Genomic DNA, 19,146 nt, shown 5'->3' on the forward strand with positions numbered 1-19,146 from the left:
TTTTAAACAGATGCTCATGTGATTTTTGCCCCTAACTTTGTATTATGATCATTTTCAATCATGCACACACACACACACACACACACACACACACACACAGCTGAAAAAGGAAGATGACCACCCAGGTACCCACCACCTACATCCAACAGTTACTACCATTTGCCATATTTGCTAATGTGCACACGTGTGTGTGTGTGTGTGTGTGTGTGTGTGTGTGTGTGTGTTTGAACCATTCAGGGCCAACTGCAGACACCACAGTGCTTCGCCTCTAAATACCTCAGCTGCGTCTCCAGAGAACAAGAGCATTCTCCTCCATAACTCCAATGCCATTTTCACGTTTGAGAAAATGTTAACAATAATTGAATAATATCATCGTATAGCCCACATTCGTATTTCCCCAGTTCTCAAAATGTCTTTCTTAGCTTGTCGTCTCTAGCCAGGGCCCAGGTGACTCCAGGCGATTCTTAAACAAGCTAAAGTTTGAGGCTGCCTCCAGGTGGGCTGACTTCCAAGAGTGCGAGCTCACCACCCAGTGCTCCTTCTTATGGTATGTGCAGTTTGAAGGAGGGCATCCCAGAAACCGCCGAAGTGGCATTCCTAAAAGGAACACGCAGCTGGTGGAGTGCTTTCACACTCCATGCTGGGCCATGGGGAGCACACACAGAGAAGGGACGGCAGAGGGTCCCTCCAGCACTCCCTCTACCGATTTGCTTACTGCGCACAGGCAGCCTTCTGCTTAGTCTCCAGATAAAGCGGCTGCTCCAGGGGCAAAAGGGGAGAGTGGTGAAGCAGCTGTATTTGGCCATCACCAGACCCCAGGAGCTTGGAGCTCTCACTGGGAGGTCTGCGTGGAGCAGAGCTGCCGTCCTCCCAACCCGACCGTCTTGGAGCACTCCGGCTTTGTCAGGGGCAAGGACCAGAGCCACAGGCGACGGGCTCAGTCGGCACATTGTCAGGGAGAGAAGGGACCCAGGAGACTTGGCGTTTTCAAGACAGGACTCCGCAGTGTGGCCCAGGACGCGCAGCTAGAGCTGTCCCTTCAGTGCTCTGGGAATGTGAGCCCGTTTGTCCCCAGAAGGGCTGCTGACAGCCCAGAGACTGCCCTCCACTGCCAGCCCTCCACCTGTTGCCCCTGGAGATGGGCAGTGGGAGGAAGAGGTGCACCCAGATGTGCCAAGAGCCCAACGCACTTCCCCTGCCTTGAGGAGCTAGTGACCTTTTACATCGAGATGCATCTACAGGAGAAGACAGTGTCCATGAGATCATCTACACTGAAGGTAGGCCCTGCCTGGGGACGAAATGACCCACGGTGGGCTGAGTGTTCACATACAGCCCCTTAGCCAGCCTGGACGGGAGCGCCAGGCCCACTGGTCACAGGGCCTTCAGGCCAGTGGGACCTTAGAGACCAAGAGCCGGGGGTCCTGGGCTTTGTCCGGCCTCCAGCCCTGGCTGCTTAAGTCAATGCTACCAGCCCTCTCTCCCCCAATAACATCCCAACATTTCCTCAGTGCCTCCACCTCTGTGGCCTCAGGGGCTTCTTGCTGTAAACCCAGGGAAAGGAAAAGCTGCAATTATCCCCATTTAAAATAGGGAAAGTCTCAGGAGGAAAGCGGCCTGGCCAGCTTCCCACATGTTTTGTGACAAAACAGCTGTGGTCCCAGCTCCTTCCACACCAACATGCTGCCTCCTCTTTCCCAGGCTTTCTCTCCCATGTCTCTCCTCCTCTCCTGTGCCCCTTCCTCTGTGTCACGTTTTATGCACTAAAGGGAGAAAAACATGATCTGCCAACATAAGGATACAGAAATACTTGGAACTCTAGGTTTCCCGGGGTTTGGGCCTCCAGACCTTTGTCTTCCACAGTCATCCCCAAGTCCTGTGTGCAAGTGACCTCAAAGGGTCCCCAGAGCTGAAGATAGCCCAGGCACTCACATCCATACTGCCACCAGAAGAGGGGGAGGAGGATGGGATGAAGGAGGAGAAGAGTGGGACTGGAAAGGGAAGGTGGACAGAGGGCCTTAAGGAAGGTTGACTAAGGACAAGGCAGGGGGCGCTTGGGTGGCTCAGCCGGTTAAGTGTCCCTTTTGGCTCAGGTCATGATCTCATGGACCGTGAGATCAAGCCCCCTTCGGGCTCTGTACTGACAGCATGGAACCTGCTTGGGACTCTCTCTCCCTCTCTCTGTGCCCCTCCAATGCTCACACCCTTTCTCTCTACCTCAAAATATTAAAAAAAAAAAAAAAAAAAAAAAAAAAGGCAGGGAGCAGGGCAGCCCAGGAAAACTGAAGGTCCACAGTAAATCTGGTGTCAGCCACAAATTTAGGCTATATTACAATACAGTGTCCAGGAGAGGGGCCGTGTTGGTCACTCTGACAGACCAGGAAAGTGTGGCTGTTTCCTAAAAGGGTTTGGCTGGAAAGGAAGACCAAGAAGGAAGAGGGCTGTCTTCAGAAGAGCAGTTTCCAGAGGAAGATCCTGGCTCCTTCACCCTTAGATGAAGACCATCTCTATTTCTCAGCTGCCCCAGGGTGACAGGAACCATTTCCTGCTGCATTTCTGTGGGTGTGTCCCAGCAAGAAAGCCCACTGGTCCAGAGACAGGAAACCAATTCCTACACTAGGAGGTGGCACAGCTTGCCTCTAATCCACTTCCCAATCCCTAAATCCTGTGGCTCCGTCTGGAAAAAGGAAGCCAAGCCCAGACAAGGGAGGAAGGGGCCCTGTCCCACAGAAATTCCAAACTGACGTCAATCCCAAATCAAATGTGCAGGCCCTCCCACCATACTTTGGCCTGTTCAAGATGTGTCTCACAAATGCTAAGGAAAGCGAGAGAAAGAGCTCCCTGAGCTTCAATGCTCAGGTTATACTGCCCTCCCCTGGCAGCTCGACCTCCAAGGTGCCCCAGCCCTGCCCAGGAAGTCTGGTGGTGGAGCCTTCATGCAGCTTCGTGTCCCTCCTCCTCCTAAGGTCACAGCCACACTGTAGACCCTCAGGGCTCTCCTGAATTCTCTGGGGTCACCAGGTGGCCTCCTGTTCTTAAACCCCCAAGATTTAAATTGTCTTTGAATTTAACTTTGTGTCATGTGGTGGCATGTCACAAAATACAGATTCTACCCCTTACAAGCTCTCTGATTCCAAATTTTTCTTAGTGTGACTTCTGAATGAAAAGACCTGCCAACCAATCTGCCAAAAACGAGACGTGTCCACCACATGTAAATTCAATTTTCATTCTGGTTTATTTGCAGGATTTTACTTAAACCGATTCGCATTTCTCTGTTTCTCATCATTATATAAAAACTCAATCTTTGTACAAGCGTGTAAAATGCTCAACAATGAACAAGAAGTGAATATTGCACATTTAATGACCAGATAAGATGTGGTTGTTAAAGGCCACACTATACATGTGGGAAGGAAAGAGTTAAACACACTCAGGAAGTAATTGTTGCCACGTAAGTGATTTTAAGCCACTGAAGGAAAACTAAATTCTAACCTTCAGCGCTCAGTGAGAGATATTACATCTGTACATTAAAAAATAAAAGTTTTAATAAACAACATTCATTCCTTAGTGATTTCATTATCCCCAAACAGGGTCAGTAGTTCAATTTTATTTTTTTCAAGTTATTGTCACCAAAAATCAGGAACCTATCCAGAATGGAAGAAGTGTCAGCTGTAGCTTCTGCAGGACACTTGATGGCTCTATAATGTGTGGGGATCACCAAGGACCAGGACAAGGTCTGTAAGAGCGCCTGGCTGTAAGCCAAGAACTTTATCCAGCTCAACCCAGATTCAAACGAAGATCAGTATGAGGATACTCTTGAAAAAAAAAAAAAAGCAACATGTTTGTTTCCAACATTAGACTCGTTTTGTTTAAGAAGACAAAGTTAACTGAGCAGAAAAAAAATTCAGCTAGTACTTCAAAATAAGCCGTGAAGTTGGTCCAGACTGAAGAGCAGACAGTGTTACAGGATACGTGCAAAGCGCCTTATTTGTTAGCTTATCATGCAGGCAGGCGATGAGACTGATCTTGGGCAGCAACTAATGTTAAACCAAGTTGTGGAGTTTGAATTCGCCACTAACTGAATGTGCGAACCACAGGGCACAGCCGCCGAGAGCCGATGCCATCCACATGTCCCAGGGGGTCAACGTCACTGCTTGGCCCACACTGGTGTGACAAAGCCCGGGACAGAGATCAGGCCAAGGGCACAAAACAGAAGGAAGCATACTCTCTTGGTGCCTGCGGGTGACTGCCACCTCAAGTTTGTGCCCCTGAGCCCCGGCCCTGGTATTCATGGACACGGCCCTTTTGGAGTAACATGGGCTAACTTGGGCACTTTCCCCAAAAAGCAGCCCTGTCAGACATCGTGGGGGAAGAGGACCAACTAAAGGCACTGAGCATTTAGCATGAAGACTAAGAGGTGGACCGGTGGGGTCAGGTGGGTGACGAGGTCTGAAAATGTTAGAAGATCGGTTAGAGTAGCAGAGGAGCCCCGGCCTGGCCAGCTGCAGCCGAACCATGACCAATGTCACCAAGCCAGTTCTGGCACAACATAAAGCCAATGCCCACCTGGGCTTGTCCACGAGGGGCAGGACTACTGGCCACAGGACAGGGCGGAGGAGAGGCAGGGGGTTGGCTGGAAGAGCAGGGCTGGGGGTCCCTGCTGAGTGAGAAGTGGGACCAGATGAACTTTAAAAGTCATGATCCTACAGCATTTGCTTCCTGCTCCAGAGGAAATCATTAACCTTAGTATTAAAAACCCAATAGAAAACTGTATCACCTTCATTCAAAAGAAAGGGCATGAACTGAACACCCTACCTTGTGCCCCCTGGATGCGCTGATTTTAGTAACTGAGCGGGAGGAATGGGGCTGGTTAGGGTGAAGTGAGCCCACTCGGGGGATTTTCATTTTCTGGAGAGGCTCGCCCGGCCTCAGAATGAGGGACTCAGGCCACCCCAGGGGGCAGATGTGACTGAGCCCCAAACTGATCATGATGTTCTCTGCGCGCCCAGGAGCTCTGGGATCACGCCGGGTGGGTCCTGGCTCCTCCATCAGGCTGAGCGGACAAATCAGCACAACCTCCCCACCGGCCTGTGCCTTCCAGCTTTCTGCCCTGTCCCCTTGTTCCAGTCGGGCGCAGGAGCCAGGACACGGGGGAGGTCAAGCGTGCCTCTCGGACCCGAGCTCTGTGAGCTGTGGGGAGATGAGTGCAGATGCAGGAGAGGCACCTGTCACGACGTCCCTGTCGGAGCCCGGTGCCACCAACGGGCACAGGCAGGGAAGGTCGGTGCTAGCTCGCCTCCAACACCGCTCGGCGCGGGGCGGCCTTGGTCTGGCTTGATCCAGGCATCACATGTGGCACCGCAGGCAAGGGTGTCTGAACTTGGCCCTGCGCTCTCCGGAGGCTGACTGTTTTTGGCAGCAAAGGCTCATCATTCCTGAAAGCCAAGGGCTGGCTGTTCTATTCTGCCCCCAGAAGGCTACAGCAGTATTGCCCCCTTCTGAACTATCTCAGCATCTTTAAAGCACTTCCTCAGCCTTGAGATGCTCCAAGGAGGCTACGTGGTGAGTGAGGCCTCCACTGTTAAGCACGAAGTAGTCAGAGAGGAAGTATTTCACCAACCATCTCTGATAATCAAGTTCCAGTATCAAAACAGAGGACACTGGGCATAACATTCTGCATTAACTTTAACTGAAATACCCCTAAAATTCATATTCTTGCCAGCTACAACCAAAGACTGATTTTATTTTTTATAATTTTTACAGACCAAATACATTATAAATATTACAAACCTTTGAAAATTAATAGATGAATCATAATTTTCTTTAAAATGTAGACTGTCACTCAAAATTTTCACATTCTAGGATATCAATAATTACAGCCTCCTCACAGAAAACAGCACGCAAAACACTTCTGTCATGAAATCTTTGTTGCCAAATCGGCCACTGAACTGCCCACAGCTTATGACATTTTCTTAACACAGCACAGGGGGGCTGACTGATTTTGAAAATGGAGAAAAGCAAAACCAAGGAGAGCCCTGTGACGTGCCCTCTGAGAGGGATGCTCTGTGGCCTACAACCTTGGAGGCTCACAGGGATAATCTTGATCTGTGGAGCAGATGTGTTCTGTGCAACTAAACAAGTTCAAACTGGGAGAACAGGCTCCCGCACACTTCCAAATGTTGGGGGGAGCACTCCAAGAGGAGATCTGAAGAGAGGTTATCACTCCGTTAACCTTTATCCCGCTTCCCCCTGCTGAGGGCTGTCAGTTCAGACACCGTTAGATAAATATCCTTAGGTTATAATTAATCCATGAACAGAAGACATATTCTGCCAGCTGAATGAACAAAATCAATTTCGAGCCAAGAGAATTAGGAAGGCAGAAGTCAAACTGCTCATGCCGGGGGTGGAAATGACAAGAGCAAGAAGCTGGCCACAGAGCAAGGCAGCAGACAGGCTCCGGTAGCGAGTGAATGGCGAACAACGACAGAAGGCACATGGCTACTGGAAAAGTCAAGTTTCCACGGACAAGTGTCTAACTTCATTTGAGCTTAAATGTGGAATGAAGAAACAAGCAGAATACAGAGCATCAAGTTCTCAGACTCTCTCTCTAGACAGCAAGGCCTTCAGATTTCAAACCTGCTGTCTATCAAGAGGTGCAAACTTTGATGTCCACGGGGGCTGAGGAAGCGGTGTGAATGCAGGAATGGGCTGGGGTAGGCCTGACACTATGTCCACATATGTCCACAGTGACCACACTCTCCACCGCGGGGATCAAACGAAACACGTCTGTACACAGTCTGCTCATCACATGCTACCTGTGTGCCCCCTCGGTTTACATGGACATCTCCTTCTTCATGAGGACCACAGCTGGATGGAAATGGACTTGTCACCATCTCTGCCATCCGCTACAATCAAGGATCAAGTGGCCACATTTCAGACAATGCCTCACTTTAATTCAGCATTCTTATCTCCATTCTGAGGGAAATAATACTTTGAAGCTGGTGTATTTCCCCACATTTGAGAAATGCAGAAGTTTTCAAAGCTTGTTTTACTTTGAAAGAACACAAATGAGGTTCAAAACTGAGGGTTCTACATGATTCCCAAAGCAGTTAGATCTGACACAGCAGTCTTGAGATTTAAATAAAACAGGAAAGACAGAAATGGAGACATACAACAGAGCCCGGTGGGGGGTCCTGTGAGGTGACTGGGGATCCAGCAGCTGAATGGCTCTGTGCCCAAGTGGGACTCAGTTTCTCCAGTGGGGTGAACATAAAAACTACAAAGGCCCTGGGAAGTTTCAAGAACTAAGAAAACACACACACACACACACACACACACACACACACACACACACACACACAGACATACACACATGCGCATGCACAACAGAATTATCTAGTGCCTCCCGACTTGCCTCTCAGTCAACGAACTCACTGGCCCAACTGAGCTCTGCAGTGAGACTGAGCAAAGTTACTTGTGCAACAGCAAAGTTAAATGTAAACATAAACAGCAACAGGTTTTTTTGAGAGACTCGGTGTTACTATCGTATGTTGTCCAAATAATGCACTTCTGGATAGAGACAGTTAACAAGAAGAGCCAGGAAGCTTTTCCCATCTTGGAGGCAATGGCCAGGATGCTTTATAAATTGTGCAGCTTGTGATACCTGATCCTGGTATTCAACATACTGCTTACTTGATGTCAAGGATTCAAGAGCGCTCAGAGCCTAAAAGACACGGAAGACAGGAGGGTTAACCACACAGATGTATAGTTCGTGATCCCCACAGGTGCAGCACACCTGTCATCATCTGGTGCAACTTCGAGCCTCAGGGAAGCCTAGGGAACCGGAAGTAGAAGTCCCAAAGGCAGGCACTGATGAACCACAGCAGAAGGAAGCCAGCACCCAAGCTTCTCTGGCTTCAGCAGCCTCCACACCCAGCCTTCCCTCCTCCTGGCTGTGCTGTTTCTCCAACCTTCCCCACAGAAAGCCACCGTGGCAGCCAGGCCAGGCCGGCCCACTGCCTCATCCTGCTTCCCGCGAGTGCCAGCACAGAGCCCTCCCCACCGATCTCCTGCTGCCTCTCCTCCTAGAACCCAAACCGAAGTCCCAGGCACCAGCTACTGTGAGATTTTGATTTGCTATTGGGTTTGTTCTTAGATTACCAAATCACGTCATATTAAACTGTCTAATTATATGCAATTCAAAAGAAACCAGTGCCTAAGTGCTGCTGAGGGTGAGATCATTCTATCGGTCAACAAGCATAAAGTACAGATCAAGCTCCTCGGCTTTGCCCGCCAGAAACGATGAAGGTGTTCCCATGCCTCTCTTCGGGAATAAAGAAAAACATTCTTCAATTCCACAATTTTAACATTTCTTTCCTTCATAGTAGGAAAGGAGAAGAAGACTGTATGTGGAGAAAACAAAATCAGAACAGTGGTTCTTGGTGTGGGAGAGCTTTGTTTTCCAGCTACACCAGTCATCCACCCCCAGGATTCTGAACGTGACCACAGACTACCCCACACCTTCCCCTCTCAGATATGGGGGCCACCGCACGAGAGAATGCAGATCAAATGCAGATCAATGCTCAGGTCAGTAAACAAGGATGGAGAAGCCGTTGAGGATGGTAAATAATTTGGCAGCTTAGAAATAAACTGCCAGGGGATTGAAGACAGAAGTCTCAGAGCCAAAAATGAACAACTGAAGGGATGTAGCTCCCAACCTGACTGCTGGGTGGAGGGAGTTCAATCTGAGAACAGGCATCAATGGGCGGCAGGCAGGAGTCATCACATAAGGGAATGAAGGTGGAGAGGCAAGGCCCGGGAGACCTGGTAGCCACAGGAGAGCATCAGACTTCTCGAATATACGTGGGTGTCGCGCCCACTTCACAATCGGCCCTCGGGAGAATTTCCTGCCCACGTGTGGCAGTTCCTACACGGCTCATATATGACATTAGGGACTCAAACGGCAGCTGTCAGGTCAATTGGCGACAAGTATTGGGTACCGTATAAACCAAGAAGCCTGTGAAGAACCTGCTGCCTGGATCGCTGGATGCTTGCTCTTAATAACCCAGAGATCGCCCTGCACGTGGCCGGCTTGGACATCACAAGGCCACAAAGGACGAAGAGCGAGGGGTGTGAGCGCCCACCAGACACAGAAATGCAGAGCGCAGACGGGGTGAGGCCCCAGCAGGCACTTACAAGTCACTGAGCCCCGCCCCTCTCGGCCCCACTTCCTCAGCACACAACCAGGATAACAGCAGCTCCTACAGCACAGGGTTCTTATGAGGATTAAATGAGCTAAAACGTTAACTCATTAGTATCAAGTGAGTTAAAACTCACAGCAGTGCCTCCGGTGAGCACTCGGGAATGCTGGCCACTGTTTTACAGGAGACCCCTCTGTACACGGCCAGCCTGTTTACAGGTGAAAACACCTATGAGGACAGGACGACTGCCACGTGGCCTCCCACGTTTTTAGAACAAACTATAATTTCTCACAGCTGCCACTGTGTCCATGTTTTTTGGTTATTCCCACATCAGCCAACAGGGGTCAACCCCCAGACTCACAAAATCAGAACGACTTCCTTGGTTCCAAGTTAAAGCTCAACTAACCTAGTCAGTCCCCTGTGGCCCCATCTTCAGTGCCAGTCCCCGGCCCCCAGCACGTGGTCACAATCCTATTCATCAGAACCAATTCGACCCTGGACCAGCTGGCTTGCCCATGGCCTTGCTTTTTCTACAACGGCACTTCCAGTGCTCTAGGCATGCACCTACAAAAACTGGTTTAAAATCTGAGGCAGACACGTGCAGTATGCAGAGCACAGCACAGAGCTACGACAGCGAACCACGCCGCCGTGTGTGAGGACAACGGCTGCCGCCCCTCGCCTCCCGGGAAGGCCCGCCAAAAAGACTCCGACCCTTAACTGTAAAGCTGTTTTTACTGACCTGCTGAGCTTTTGGGGTCAGATGTAATTCAGAGCCAGGCTTCAAACGGATCTGATCCTCGGAAGGAACCTGAACCGAAAGGAAGGCGGCCATGCCTCGAGCAACCACTCGGAACCTTGGGCGTCAGGGAGAGGTCAGAAGTAAATGACGATTCAAGCAAATATTTTAAAACAAATACCACATTTTCTCTTTAAAAACAAGATAAACACATTTCAGACCTAACGTTGTTGCTAGCCTCTGCAGGAAAACCTTAAGTATGACCAAGAAGGAGCCTTAACCTTCCTTTCCATCATCACTGCCCAAAAAACGTAACTAACATTCAGACTGTTGCAAACATGTACAGTAACTGGAACCTCAGGCACTGCTGCTGTGAATGTAAAAACTGGTGCAGGAAAATGGATTTGAACAGTTACTCAGTAACTTAAGCACAGAGAAACCATATGACCCAGCAATTCTTCTCCTGGGCACATACTCAAAAGAACTGAAAACATGTGCAACAAAAGTTTGTTAACAAACTTCATAGCAGCCAAAAAGTGTAAAAACCCAAATGTCTATCCACTGATGAATGGATAAACAAAATGTGGTACATCCATACCACAACCACATGGCTGAACATTACTCAGCCATAAAAAGGAGTGAGGTACTGATTCATGATTAAACATGGGTGAGTCTGGCAACTTCGGGTGAACTCACAGAAGCCAGACACAAGAGGCCACACAGTATATGATTCCATTTCTATGAGATGTCCAGAAAGGATATAATAAAGTCAGAAGGTCACTTAGTGGCTGCCAGAGACTCAGGGGAGAGGGACATAGGGAGTTAACTGTTTAACGAGTATGGGATTTCCTGTTGGGAAGACAGAAACATGTCTGAACTAGACAGTGGCAATGAGTACAACAACACTGTCAATGTATTAAACGCTGCTGAATTGTATAGTTTAAAAGAGTTACCGTAATAAATTTTACGTTATGTGTAGTCTTCCACAATTTAGGTAAATCAAAGTCACATACTCCTGCTAAATTCTACCACAAACAAAGACACATGATGTGACCTGGCCTGGACTGATTCCCGAAGTCGCAATGGGCTATTCTACAAGAATGCTGACATCACAATGGCAGAACTCTTCTCTTTTCAACCCTGATAAAGGCTAGGGAAGAAAACCACTATGCAAATAAGGGAGATAAAAATTGGAGGTCAGTGGCAAATTCTTCCATGCCTTGCAATTTTTAGCAACAAAAACTTAGACTTGTTTCTCATTACTTATCCCTCTCATCAGTGGACCTGAACTCATCGCGATTCACAGTTCTAGGAGACTGAGTCCCTCATGGGCCCGTGCTGCCCTGACAAAGTACAGGCAGTGAAGCAACCAACTGGGGTATTATAACCTAACTTTACACACCATCACTGGCTCAAAGCCAGAAAGAAATCAGTAGTGTGGTCAGGTTACACAGTCAAAATACAACGAGAGATATTACTAAGAAAACATTCTTTAAATGTGAAAACAAAGTTGTTTACAAAAAATAAACATGTTTTGTAATATATGAAGATGTAATCAAGCTGATTTTTCCCCCCTTAATCTATGAGGGGACCTAGCCCTGAAGTCAAAAAGCCTACTCAAGTATCCCAGTCCCCAAGCAGGGGCAGACGCTGAGGCCCAGTGGGAAGAGCAGTGGCAGGCGCCTGCTTACCTGTTGGACAGGGGCGACTTCCGGCCCAGCCCGATTGCCCCCAGAATCCCGGAACTGAGCCTCTCCTCGGCCAGCTGGCTCTGTCTGCTCTGAAGCATGAGCAGAATTCGAACGACGGACTCTATCAGGACCGAGTCACTCTGTTCCGTCTGAATCAGGGACAGCTGCAGGACTTGGTGCCACCACAAAAACAGCTTGGCCTCTTCCTGCACGGAGCTGGGGCGGGGGGGGGGGGGGCCCAGGAGGAAAACACAATTAGAGGTGGCTTCTTTCCGCTCCTGTTTAATTGAAATTCCACATTTGAATTTTAAGTATGGGGGACACTTGGTACTTTCAAAGCTTTGGCTGACAGCCCAGCGTGTTAACACAGTGACAGGGACAGAGCAGCCACAGGGCCAACATACCCGGGGTACACCTGCTCCAACCACCTGCTCAGGGTGAGAAGCACTTTCATTTCGTTCCTTAAAGTCTGTTCACTGTTTAAACACTGTAGCAAGTAGACATAGAGAGTCAGGTAGCTGCCGAGGGACAGGCACTCCTGCAGAAATTCTTCTATGGTGAGCTCCGGAACTTGGAGGGACACCAGAATGGGGCCCCATCCTAAATTCTGACTGAGGGAGCCTGAAAAAAAAAAAAAACAAAAAAAAAAAACAAGGAAAGATAGCAAGATGAAAACAAGAATGAAATTATTTACCTGCTGGAATGGGCCTCTTCACTTTAGGCTTCATGTCAAGCCCGCGTGGGCCCTAGGGGCCACACAAGTGAAACGTGCCTCATGGCATAGACTAGGAAGTCCTCACGCTAAGTGCCCATCCACGGCTAGAGGGCAAGAGGTCAGAATCACCCTTCTCTCCCTTTTAATACCTTAAAATCACAGGTAGGTACTGCCTGTCCAAGTCACCTAAGGGGTTTAACTTCATCTAATACCTTTTAAGTAGGTTGTGAATATGCTTTTTTCAAGGAAATTATTATTACTCTATTTGACAGAAGTATTTCTACTTTTCAGGGCTTGGTTTGACTCATACCTCAACAGAAATCCTTAAAACTGTTTCACAAACTGAAAAAAAATTTTTTGATTTTAGCAACCCGAATGAATTTGAAGCAGGAGTGTTATCCTAGTGGTTCTCAATTCTTTGGGGGAATGACAGTGGGGAGATGGTGACATGTGCAGCACCTTCCATGGGGGGACACAGGGACATGCATTGTTCATGGCTTGTCAAGGAAGGGCAGCAGCAGGTGACGGGCACTTGCCGGCCTTCCTGCTCTAATACCCTTCCTTCTCTCCTACTGTGTGCACAATGATGTGTATCTGGGTATCACAGCTGAGAATGTTCATCCGAGCAATTCTTCTTAACCAGACCACAATGTTTCCAGAATCGAGTTTAGAGGGAGGTTAGGGAATAAGAATGATTTTTAAAAGGTGGGGGTGGGGGGGGGGGTGGGCTTTGATCTCTTTGTAATAGTGTAAAAGATGTGACAAGAAGCAATAAAAGACACACATGAAAACTCATTTTAAAAAGTGACAAAAATAAAAAATATTAACATAGTGGGTCTTATAAAGATTCTGGTTTATAGCATTTCTTTAGAAGATCATGGCTAGGCCTGTGACTTTACATGACCTGCCTCCCATAAAAGAGCCGGTCTGACCTCCAAAACCACTGTAAAATGAATTGGAGGTTCCCTCCACTGAAACAGGACTGTACTAACAGACACGGGCCATAGGTTCTCACACTAACTGCAGATCTTTGTGGACAATACAAAATACATTGTGAAACATCAGCTACATTAACAAACAGATCGCTCACTGGAAGGGTCCAGAAAGGTACATCTTTCTGAGAAAGCTTTACTCTCCCCTGGAAAAGACCATCCTAAAGAGAGCCTCGTACCTTCGTTGAAGTAGGCAGTGATACAGGCTTCTGTCGTCTCAGCCATGTGGCGGACAGAAGCCAGGCTCTGACAGGCTGCTGTTAAGAGAGGCAGGACCACCAGCCCGTGCACCTTCTGCCCAATCCAGGCGCGGACACTGCCCCGGAGGAACTCTGCCGTTGGAATAGTTGCGTTGTTCATCATCATCAGGACTTCCATAAAGAGGCTGCTGAGCGCCATGTGGCGGGTCTGGCTGTCCATGTCTGCAGGGGAGCACAACAGACACATCGTGAGTGGCTGCAGGAATGGCGATGTCAATGTGCCCGATCTTGGCCACACTCCGGGGCATACTTCACAGTTCTGGTCACTGATCTTGAAGGACCAGAAGGAACACTCTGCTTTTAAGGACAGGATGCCGCACATCAGTACTTCGTAAGGGCAAAGGAGGAACCACTGAGAGATCCCTGGTTACGGGAGGCGGCTGAGCTATATTTCAATAAATAGACATCAAGCTGGTAAAAGACTAAATTATTTATCAGAACATGCTTACTTAGACTTTATCGTCCAGACTTTGCTCACAGATCTCAAAAGCCACCTGGTAAACTGTCTAGAAACAGTACCTCCACTCACCAGTGCCAAAGCTGTAGATATTCTGGAGTAATTTACAAGGAATAGAGGTTATTCCTTAAAACTAAATATAAAAGTAAGGAAAAGAAAAACTTTTTTAAGCCTTTTCAAAAGAACTCCTCACTTAAGCAGTTTTTATTTCTTTCTTTGTTTTTTCAGTAAGAAAAGTGGACAGACAGGCAATATAATGGGTCTTTCCAAAAAATTGAGATGAAAAGAGAACAGAGGACAAGAAAAAGCAAATTCATTCTACAAGAGTACTGCAAAATGTTATTGAGGTGGATTCCTTCTTCACATCCCCAAATAGAAAACATTTCACCGGGAGTTCATGGAAAAGACAATCCAACAGGCCATGGTTGTTGCCAGCTCCTTCTAGCTCTCCTCGAGTTAGGTAAAAATTCTTACTGAACTAGAACTGGGGCTTTTTTTATCACAAGGCTTCGGTACTCACATCAATGAAAGTAGGGGAGTCTTGGTCTTACTCATCACACCTATCAAACCAAACTCACCCACTCACAAGTGTTGAATAAACCCTAACTTAATGTTACTATAAGACCTACTTCTTATCGGGGCACCTGGGTGGCAAGTCAGGTTGGGCGTCTGACTTTTGATTTCGGCTCAGGTCACAATCTCATAGTTCATGAGTTCAAGCCCTGCATCGGGCTCTGTGCTGATAGCGTGGAGCCTGCTTGGATTCTTTCTCCCTCTCTCTCTCCTCCTCCCTGCTCACTCCTTCTCTCTCAAAAATAAATAAACATTAAAAAAAAAAAACAACACTCCTACTTATTATCAAGCAAGGACTTCAAAAACAAAGGTTTTAGAAACACACTATATATGAATACCTATTTTTTCACGTATTTCTATGGGTAGAGATATTCTTTTTTTAAAAGTTATTTATTTTGAGAGTGAGTGAGCAAGCATGAGCGGGGGAGGGGCAGAGAGAGAAGGAAACAGAGAATGCCTAGCTGTCAGAATCTGACAGCGTGGAGCCTGACACAGGGCTCTCGTGAACCATGAGATCGTGACCTGAGCTAAAATCAAGAGTTGGACGCTTAACTGAGCCACCCAGGCACCCCACAGATATTCTTTATTAAGGCATTATCTATGAATTTCAGTCCAATAGCAATTTTAATTTGAATCTGCCTTTTAATTATGACTCACAGGAACAAAAAACTACTACAATAAACTTCCTAATAGATCCCACCCTTGCCTCTCCCTATGCATCATCAACATAGCCAACAAATGTTTTCTGAAAAACCAGATCTGATCCCATCACTCTTCTGATTAAGATCTTTCTAGAAAGCCCTCCTCTCCTGTGCTTGGCCAGCTATTAGCTAATCTTCAGGGCCTAAACCCATTTGATCAATTCTAAAACAGCCTCTCCAGTACTGTCTGGTAATTTTCTTTTCTTTCCTTTTTTATTTTTTTTTATTTTATTTATTTTTTTTTTTCTAAATTTTTTTTCAACGTTTTTTTATTTATTTTTGGGACAGAGAGAGACAGAGCATGAATGGGGGAGGGGCAGAGAGAGAGGGAGACACAGAATGGGAAACAGGCTCCAGGCTCTGAGCCATCAGCCCAGAGCCTGACGCGGGGCACGAACTCACGGACCGCGAGATCGTGACCTGGCTGAAGTCGGACGCTTAACCGACTGCGCCACCCAGGCGCCCCTTTTCTTTCCTTTTTTAACATTCACTGAGTTACTGACTTGCCAGACCGATGCTACAGCTCCAGGCATACACTCATTCCGTGCTTACGCTATCCACATGAGACAGGTACGATTATTATGCCCAGTCTGCAGATGAAGTTACACAACTTCTACAAGATCACATAGTTAGCAAGTGGATAAAGCAGGCAGTTTGGTTCCAGAATCTCTATTTTTGACTACCATATTACATGCCCTGTATGGTAAATCTATATTGCAGATATGTTCGAGAAATTTCAACTGATTTCTTGTTCACCAATTCCAATCTACACAGTGATACCAGCTTTACATGACTATGCTTCCCAGCACAGTATACTACAATCACCTATTCTCAAACAGTATTTAAGTAAATATTTAAAAGTTTGTGAGATTCACCCATGGTGAGGCAGATTTTCACTGTTGTATTCTATTATACAAATATACAACAATTTGTCCTTTCTACTGAACAAATGGGCTCTTTTCAGTTTTGGACCCCCTTAGATGCATAGCTACAGACACTGTTCATATTTCCCAGGACACAGGTACATTTCTTTTAGAATATTCTAGGAGCAGAATTCTGAGTTGTAAGATATGCAAACCAGTAGATCATAGCAAACTTCTAAAAAAGGTTGTACCAATATACTCTGTGATCAGCAGTACACGAGAGTTACTCTGATCTACATAGTTGCCAACAGTTAGTATTGAAACCTTTTTAATTTTAGCCATTCTAATGGATATGTCATCATATGTCTCTAAGGTTTTAATTTGTATTTCCCTGATTATTTTTTTAAAGTTTACTTATTTATTTTGAGAGAAAAAGAGAGAGAGAGTATGCTCATGCATGTGTGAATAAATGGGAGAGGGGCAGAGAGAGTGGGAGAGTGAGAGAATCCCAAGCAGGCTCCGTGCTGTGAGATCATGACCTGAGCTGAAACCAAGAGTCGGATGCTTACCCGACTGAGCCACCCAGGCACCCCGATATTTTCCCTGATTATTAATAAGGTTTAGCACCTTTTTGTAGATACACTGGTCATTTAGATATTCTTTTTTGTGGAGGGTCAATTCAAGGGTCTTTGTTCATTTTTTTCTAGTGGGTCATCTTTTTCTTCCTTTATTCAGTGTGACAATTTTAGTCATTCATATTTAATGTAATTACTGATGTAACGGGGTCTAAGTCTATTATCTTTTGATATATCTTCTCTTTATTCCTCCTATTCCACATTCCTTTTTCTCTCTTTTACTTCATTATATCTTATTGTACTTTTTCTCTTTTCGTCTGGAAGTTAAACACTCAACATTCTTATGGTGGTTATCTTACAAATGACACATGCATTCTTGAGTTTTCAAAGTCTGATGTTAACTGACTCTCAGACCGTGCAAGGGCTTTAACCTACTGGTGCCATAACCCAGGGAGGCATTACTGTTATTCTTGTTTTAGACACTCACATTTCATTTAGATTTACCAACACCTGTATTGGCCACTTTCATTGTTCTTCATCCTCAGTCTCTTCCTACTTATCTTCTCTGGATTATTACTTCTTCCCTTCCACAGTCTTTAGTTGTATTTTGCTGTTCTTTTTATAACCTCTTAAGCTGGATCCTTACCTTACTAACCTTCATCTTTTTAAAATTTTAATATAAGCATTTAAGGCCAAGTAATTAAGTGCCACTGCAGCTGCATTCTACAAGTTTTGATGCATTCTGGTTTTGTATCCAGTTCTAAATATTTTTAATTTCTATTATGATTGCTTCTTTGATCAGTTATTTAAAGTTTGCTTCTTAATTCCAGCACGCGATTATATTTTGCTACTGATTCCTAAGTTCACTGCACTGTGGTTAAAATGTGCGTGGTCTGTTCCACACCAGTCCTTTGGGATTGGTGGAAACTGACTTTCTACTGAACAAGTGGTGAGGTCCTTACCCGTGCCGGGCAAGATTGACACCACGTGAGTTCTGCGTTTACAGGGCACATCTCCTCCGCATGGGCACTACAGCCAGCTGGGCCATCAGACTTCCTAGAGCCTTACTGATTTTCCTTCCTTAATTAATTACTGTCAGAAGTGTGGCCACATCTCTTACTGTGAATGACTTTCACATTTCTCTTCCTAATTCTGTCAATTTTCACTTCAGGTATTTGTAGTCGCTACTGTGTTATTAGGTACAAATACATTTATCATTATTGTATCTTCCTGGTATATGAAAACTTTTATCAATTTCCAATGACTCTATTAACGCTTTTTATTTATTTATTTTTGTCATGCAACTTCAAGGCAGGAAAACACCCTAGAGATCATCTGGCTCTGTAATGCTTTCTGCCATATAGTCCTATCTACCTGTCTAATATGAAAGCTATGCCAGCTTTCTATTTTAGTAACTGCCCGCTATGACTGTCTTTTAGAAAGCTTTGTATAGCCTATGCTTTGTATGTACTTTTTATAAACAGCTTAGAGCTGGTGTTGTCTATTATTAATCCAATCTGACAAACTCTGTCTTTTAAACAGTCCATTAACATTTACGGACGTAAACTCTACCACCTCGTTTTGGTTATTTTTCTCACCTTCTCCAAGCTTCTTTTCTTGCCTTCTTTGGACTAAATGCATTTTGGCCACTCCTTTTTATCTCTTTCCACTAACTTGGCAATTATACATTTTATTTCTATTCTTATAGCGAACATCTAAGAAATGTCAACATTCACATGTCATCAAGGTATAAATTTAATCAATTCGTTGACCCTTTCGAACAATACTAAAACTTTAGAATGCTTTTAACTCAACCTCCTCCCTCACTTCTATATACTCGTGGTCATATAGTTTAATTTCAGCTTTTGCTTTTTAAGCCCCTAAATGCATGCTGACTGTAGCTTTACACAGGTAGTTTATGTTCATATTAACCACATTTTACCACTTTCTCTGCTTACTTTTCCTTCTTGCAATCCAATCCTTTTTATTCGTGATCACTCTTCTACCTAAAGAACATGCTTCAAGACTGCCTTTAGTGATGTCTTTGGGACACTCTCCATTGTCAGTGAAAATATCTTTATTTTATCCTTACCCTTGAAGACCGTATCTCTAAGGTGACAGTTCCAGGTCACGGTCATTTTCTCAGAGCACACTCGAGTTGCTCCACTGTCTTAGCTTCCTTTGTTGCTACTGAGAAATCGGCGGTCAGTGCAAATGTTGTTCCTTTGAACGTGTCCGCCCATCTGTCCTTCCTTCCTTCATGTGAAAGTTGTTTCCTTTGTCCCTGGTACCTCTGCAGTGTCACCACAGTGTGTACAGATGTCAATTTCTCTCCAATCTTCTTGAGATTTGCTGGGTTTACTGAATCCGAGGGGTGTTCCGTTCATCA

The 19,146-nt window shown here is 46.0% G+C and overlaps 1 protein-coding gene across 1 annotated transcript in view; it reads right to left on the minus strand.

Moving 5' to 3' along the window:
* Positions 1-3,209: 3,209 nt before the first annotated feature.
* Positions 3,210-19,146, minus strand: part of EPG5 (ectopic P-granules autophagy protein 5 homolog) — a 109,497-nt gene continuing 93,560 nt past the window's right edge. The window contains exons 40-44 of the mRNA XM_045459072.1: positions 13,508-13,750; positions 12,026-12,242; positions 11,622-11,837; positions 9,934-10,048; positions 3,210-7,717 (exon numbers count right to left, since the gene is read on the minus strand). Coding sequence (XP_045315028.1) covers positions 7,535-7,717; positions 9,934-10,048; positions 11,622-11,837; positions 12,026-12,242; positions 13,508-13,750 — 974 coding nt within the window. The 3' untranslated portion in view covers positions 3,210-7,534. The remainder of the gene's footprint in view (positions 7,718-9,933; positions 10,049-11,621; positions 11,838-12,025; positions 12,243-13,507; positions 13,751-19,146) is intronic.

The sequence above is a fragment of the Leopardus geoffroyi genome, chromosome D3 (assembly GCF_018350155.1).
Source record: "Leopardus geoffroyi isolate Oge1 chromosome D3, O.geoffroyi_Oge1_pat1.0, whole genome shotgun sequence".
Taxonomy (NCBI): Eukaryota; Metazoa; Chordata; class Mammalia; order Carnivora; family Felidae; genus Leopardus; species Leopardus geoffroyi.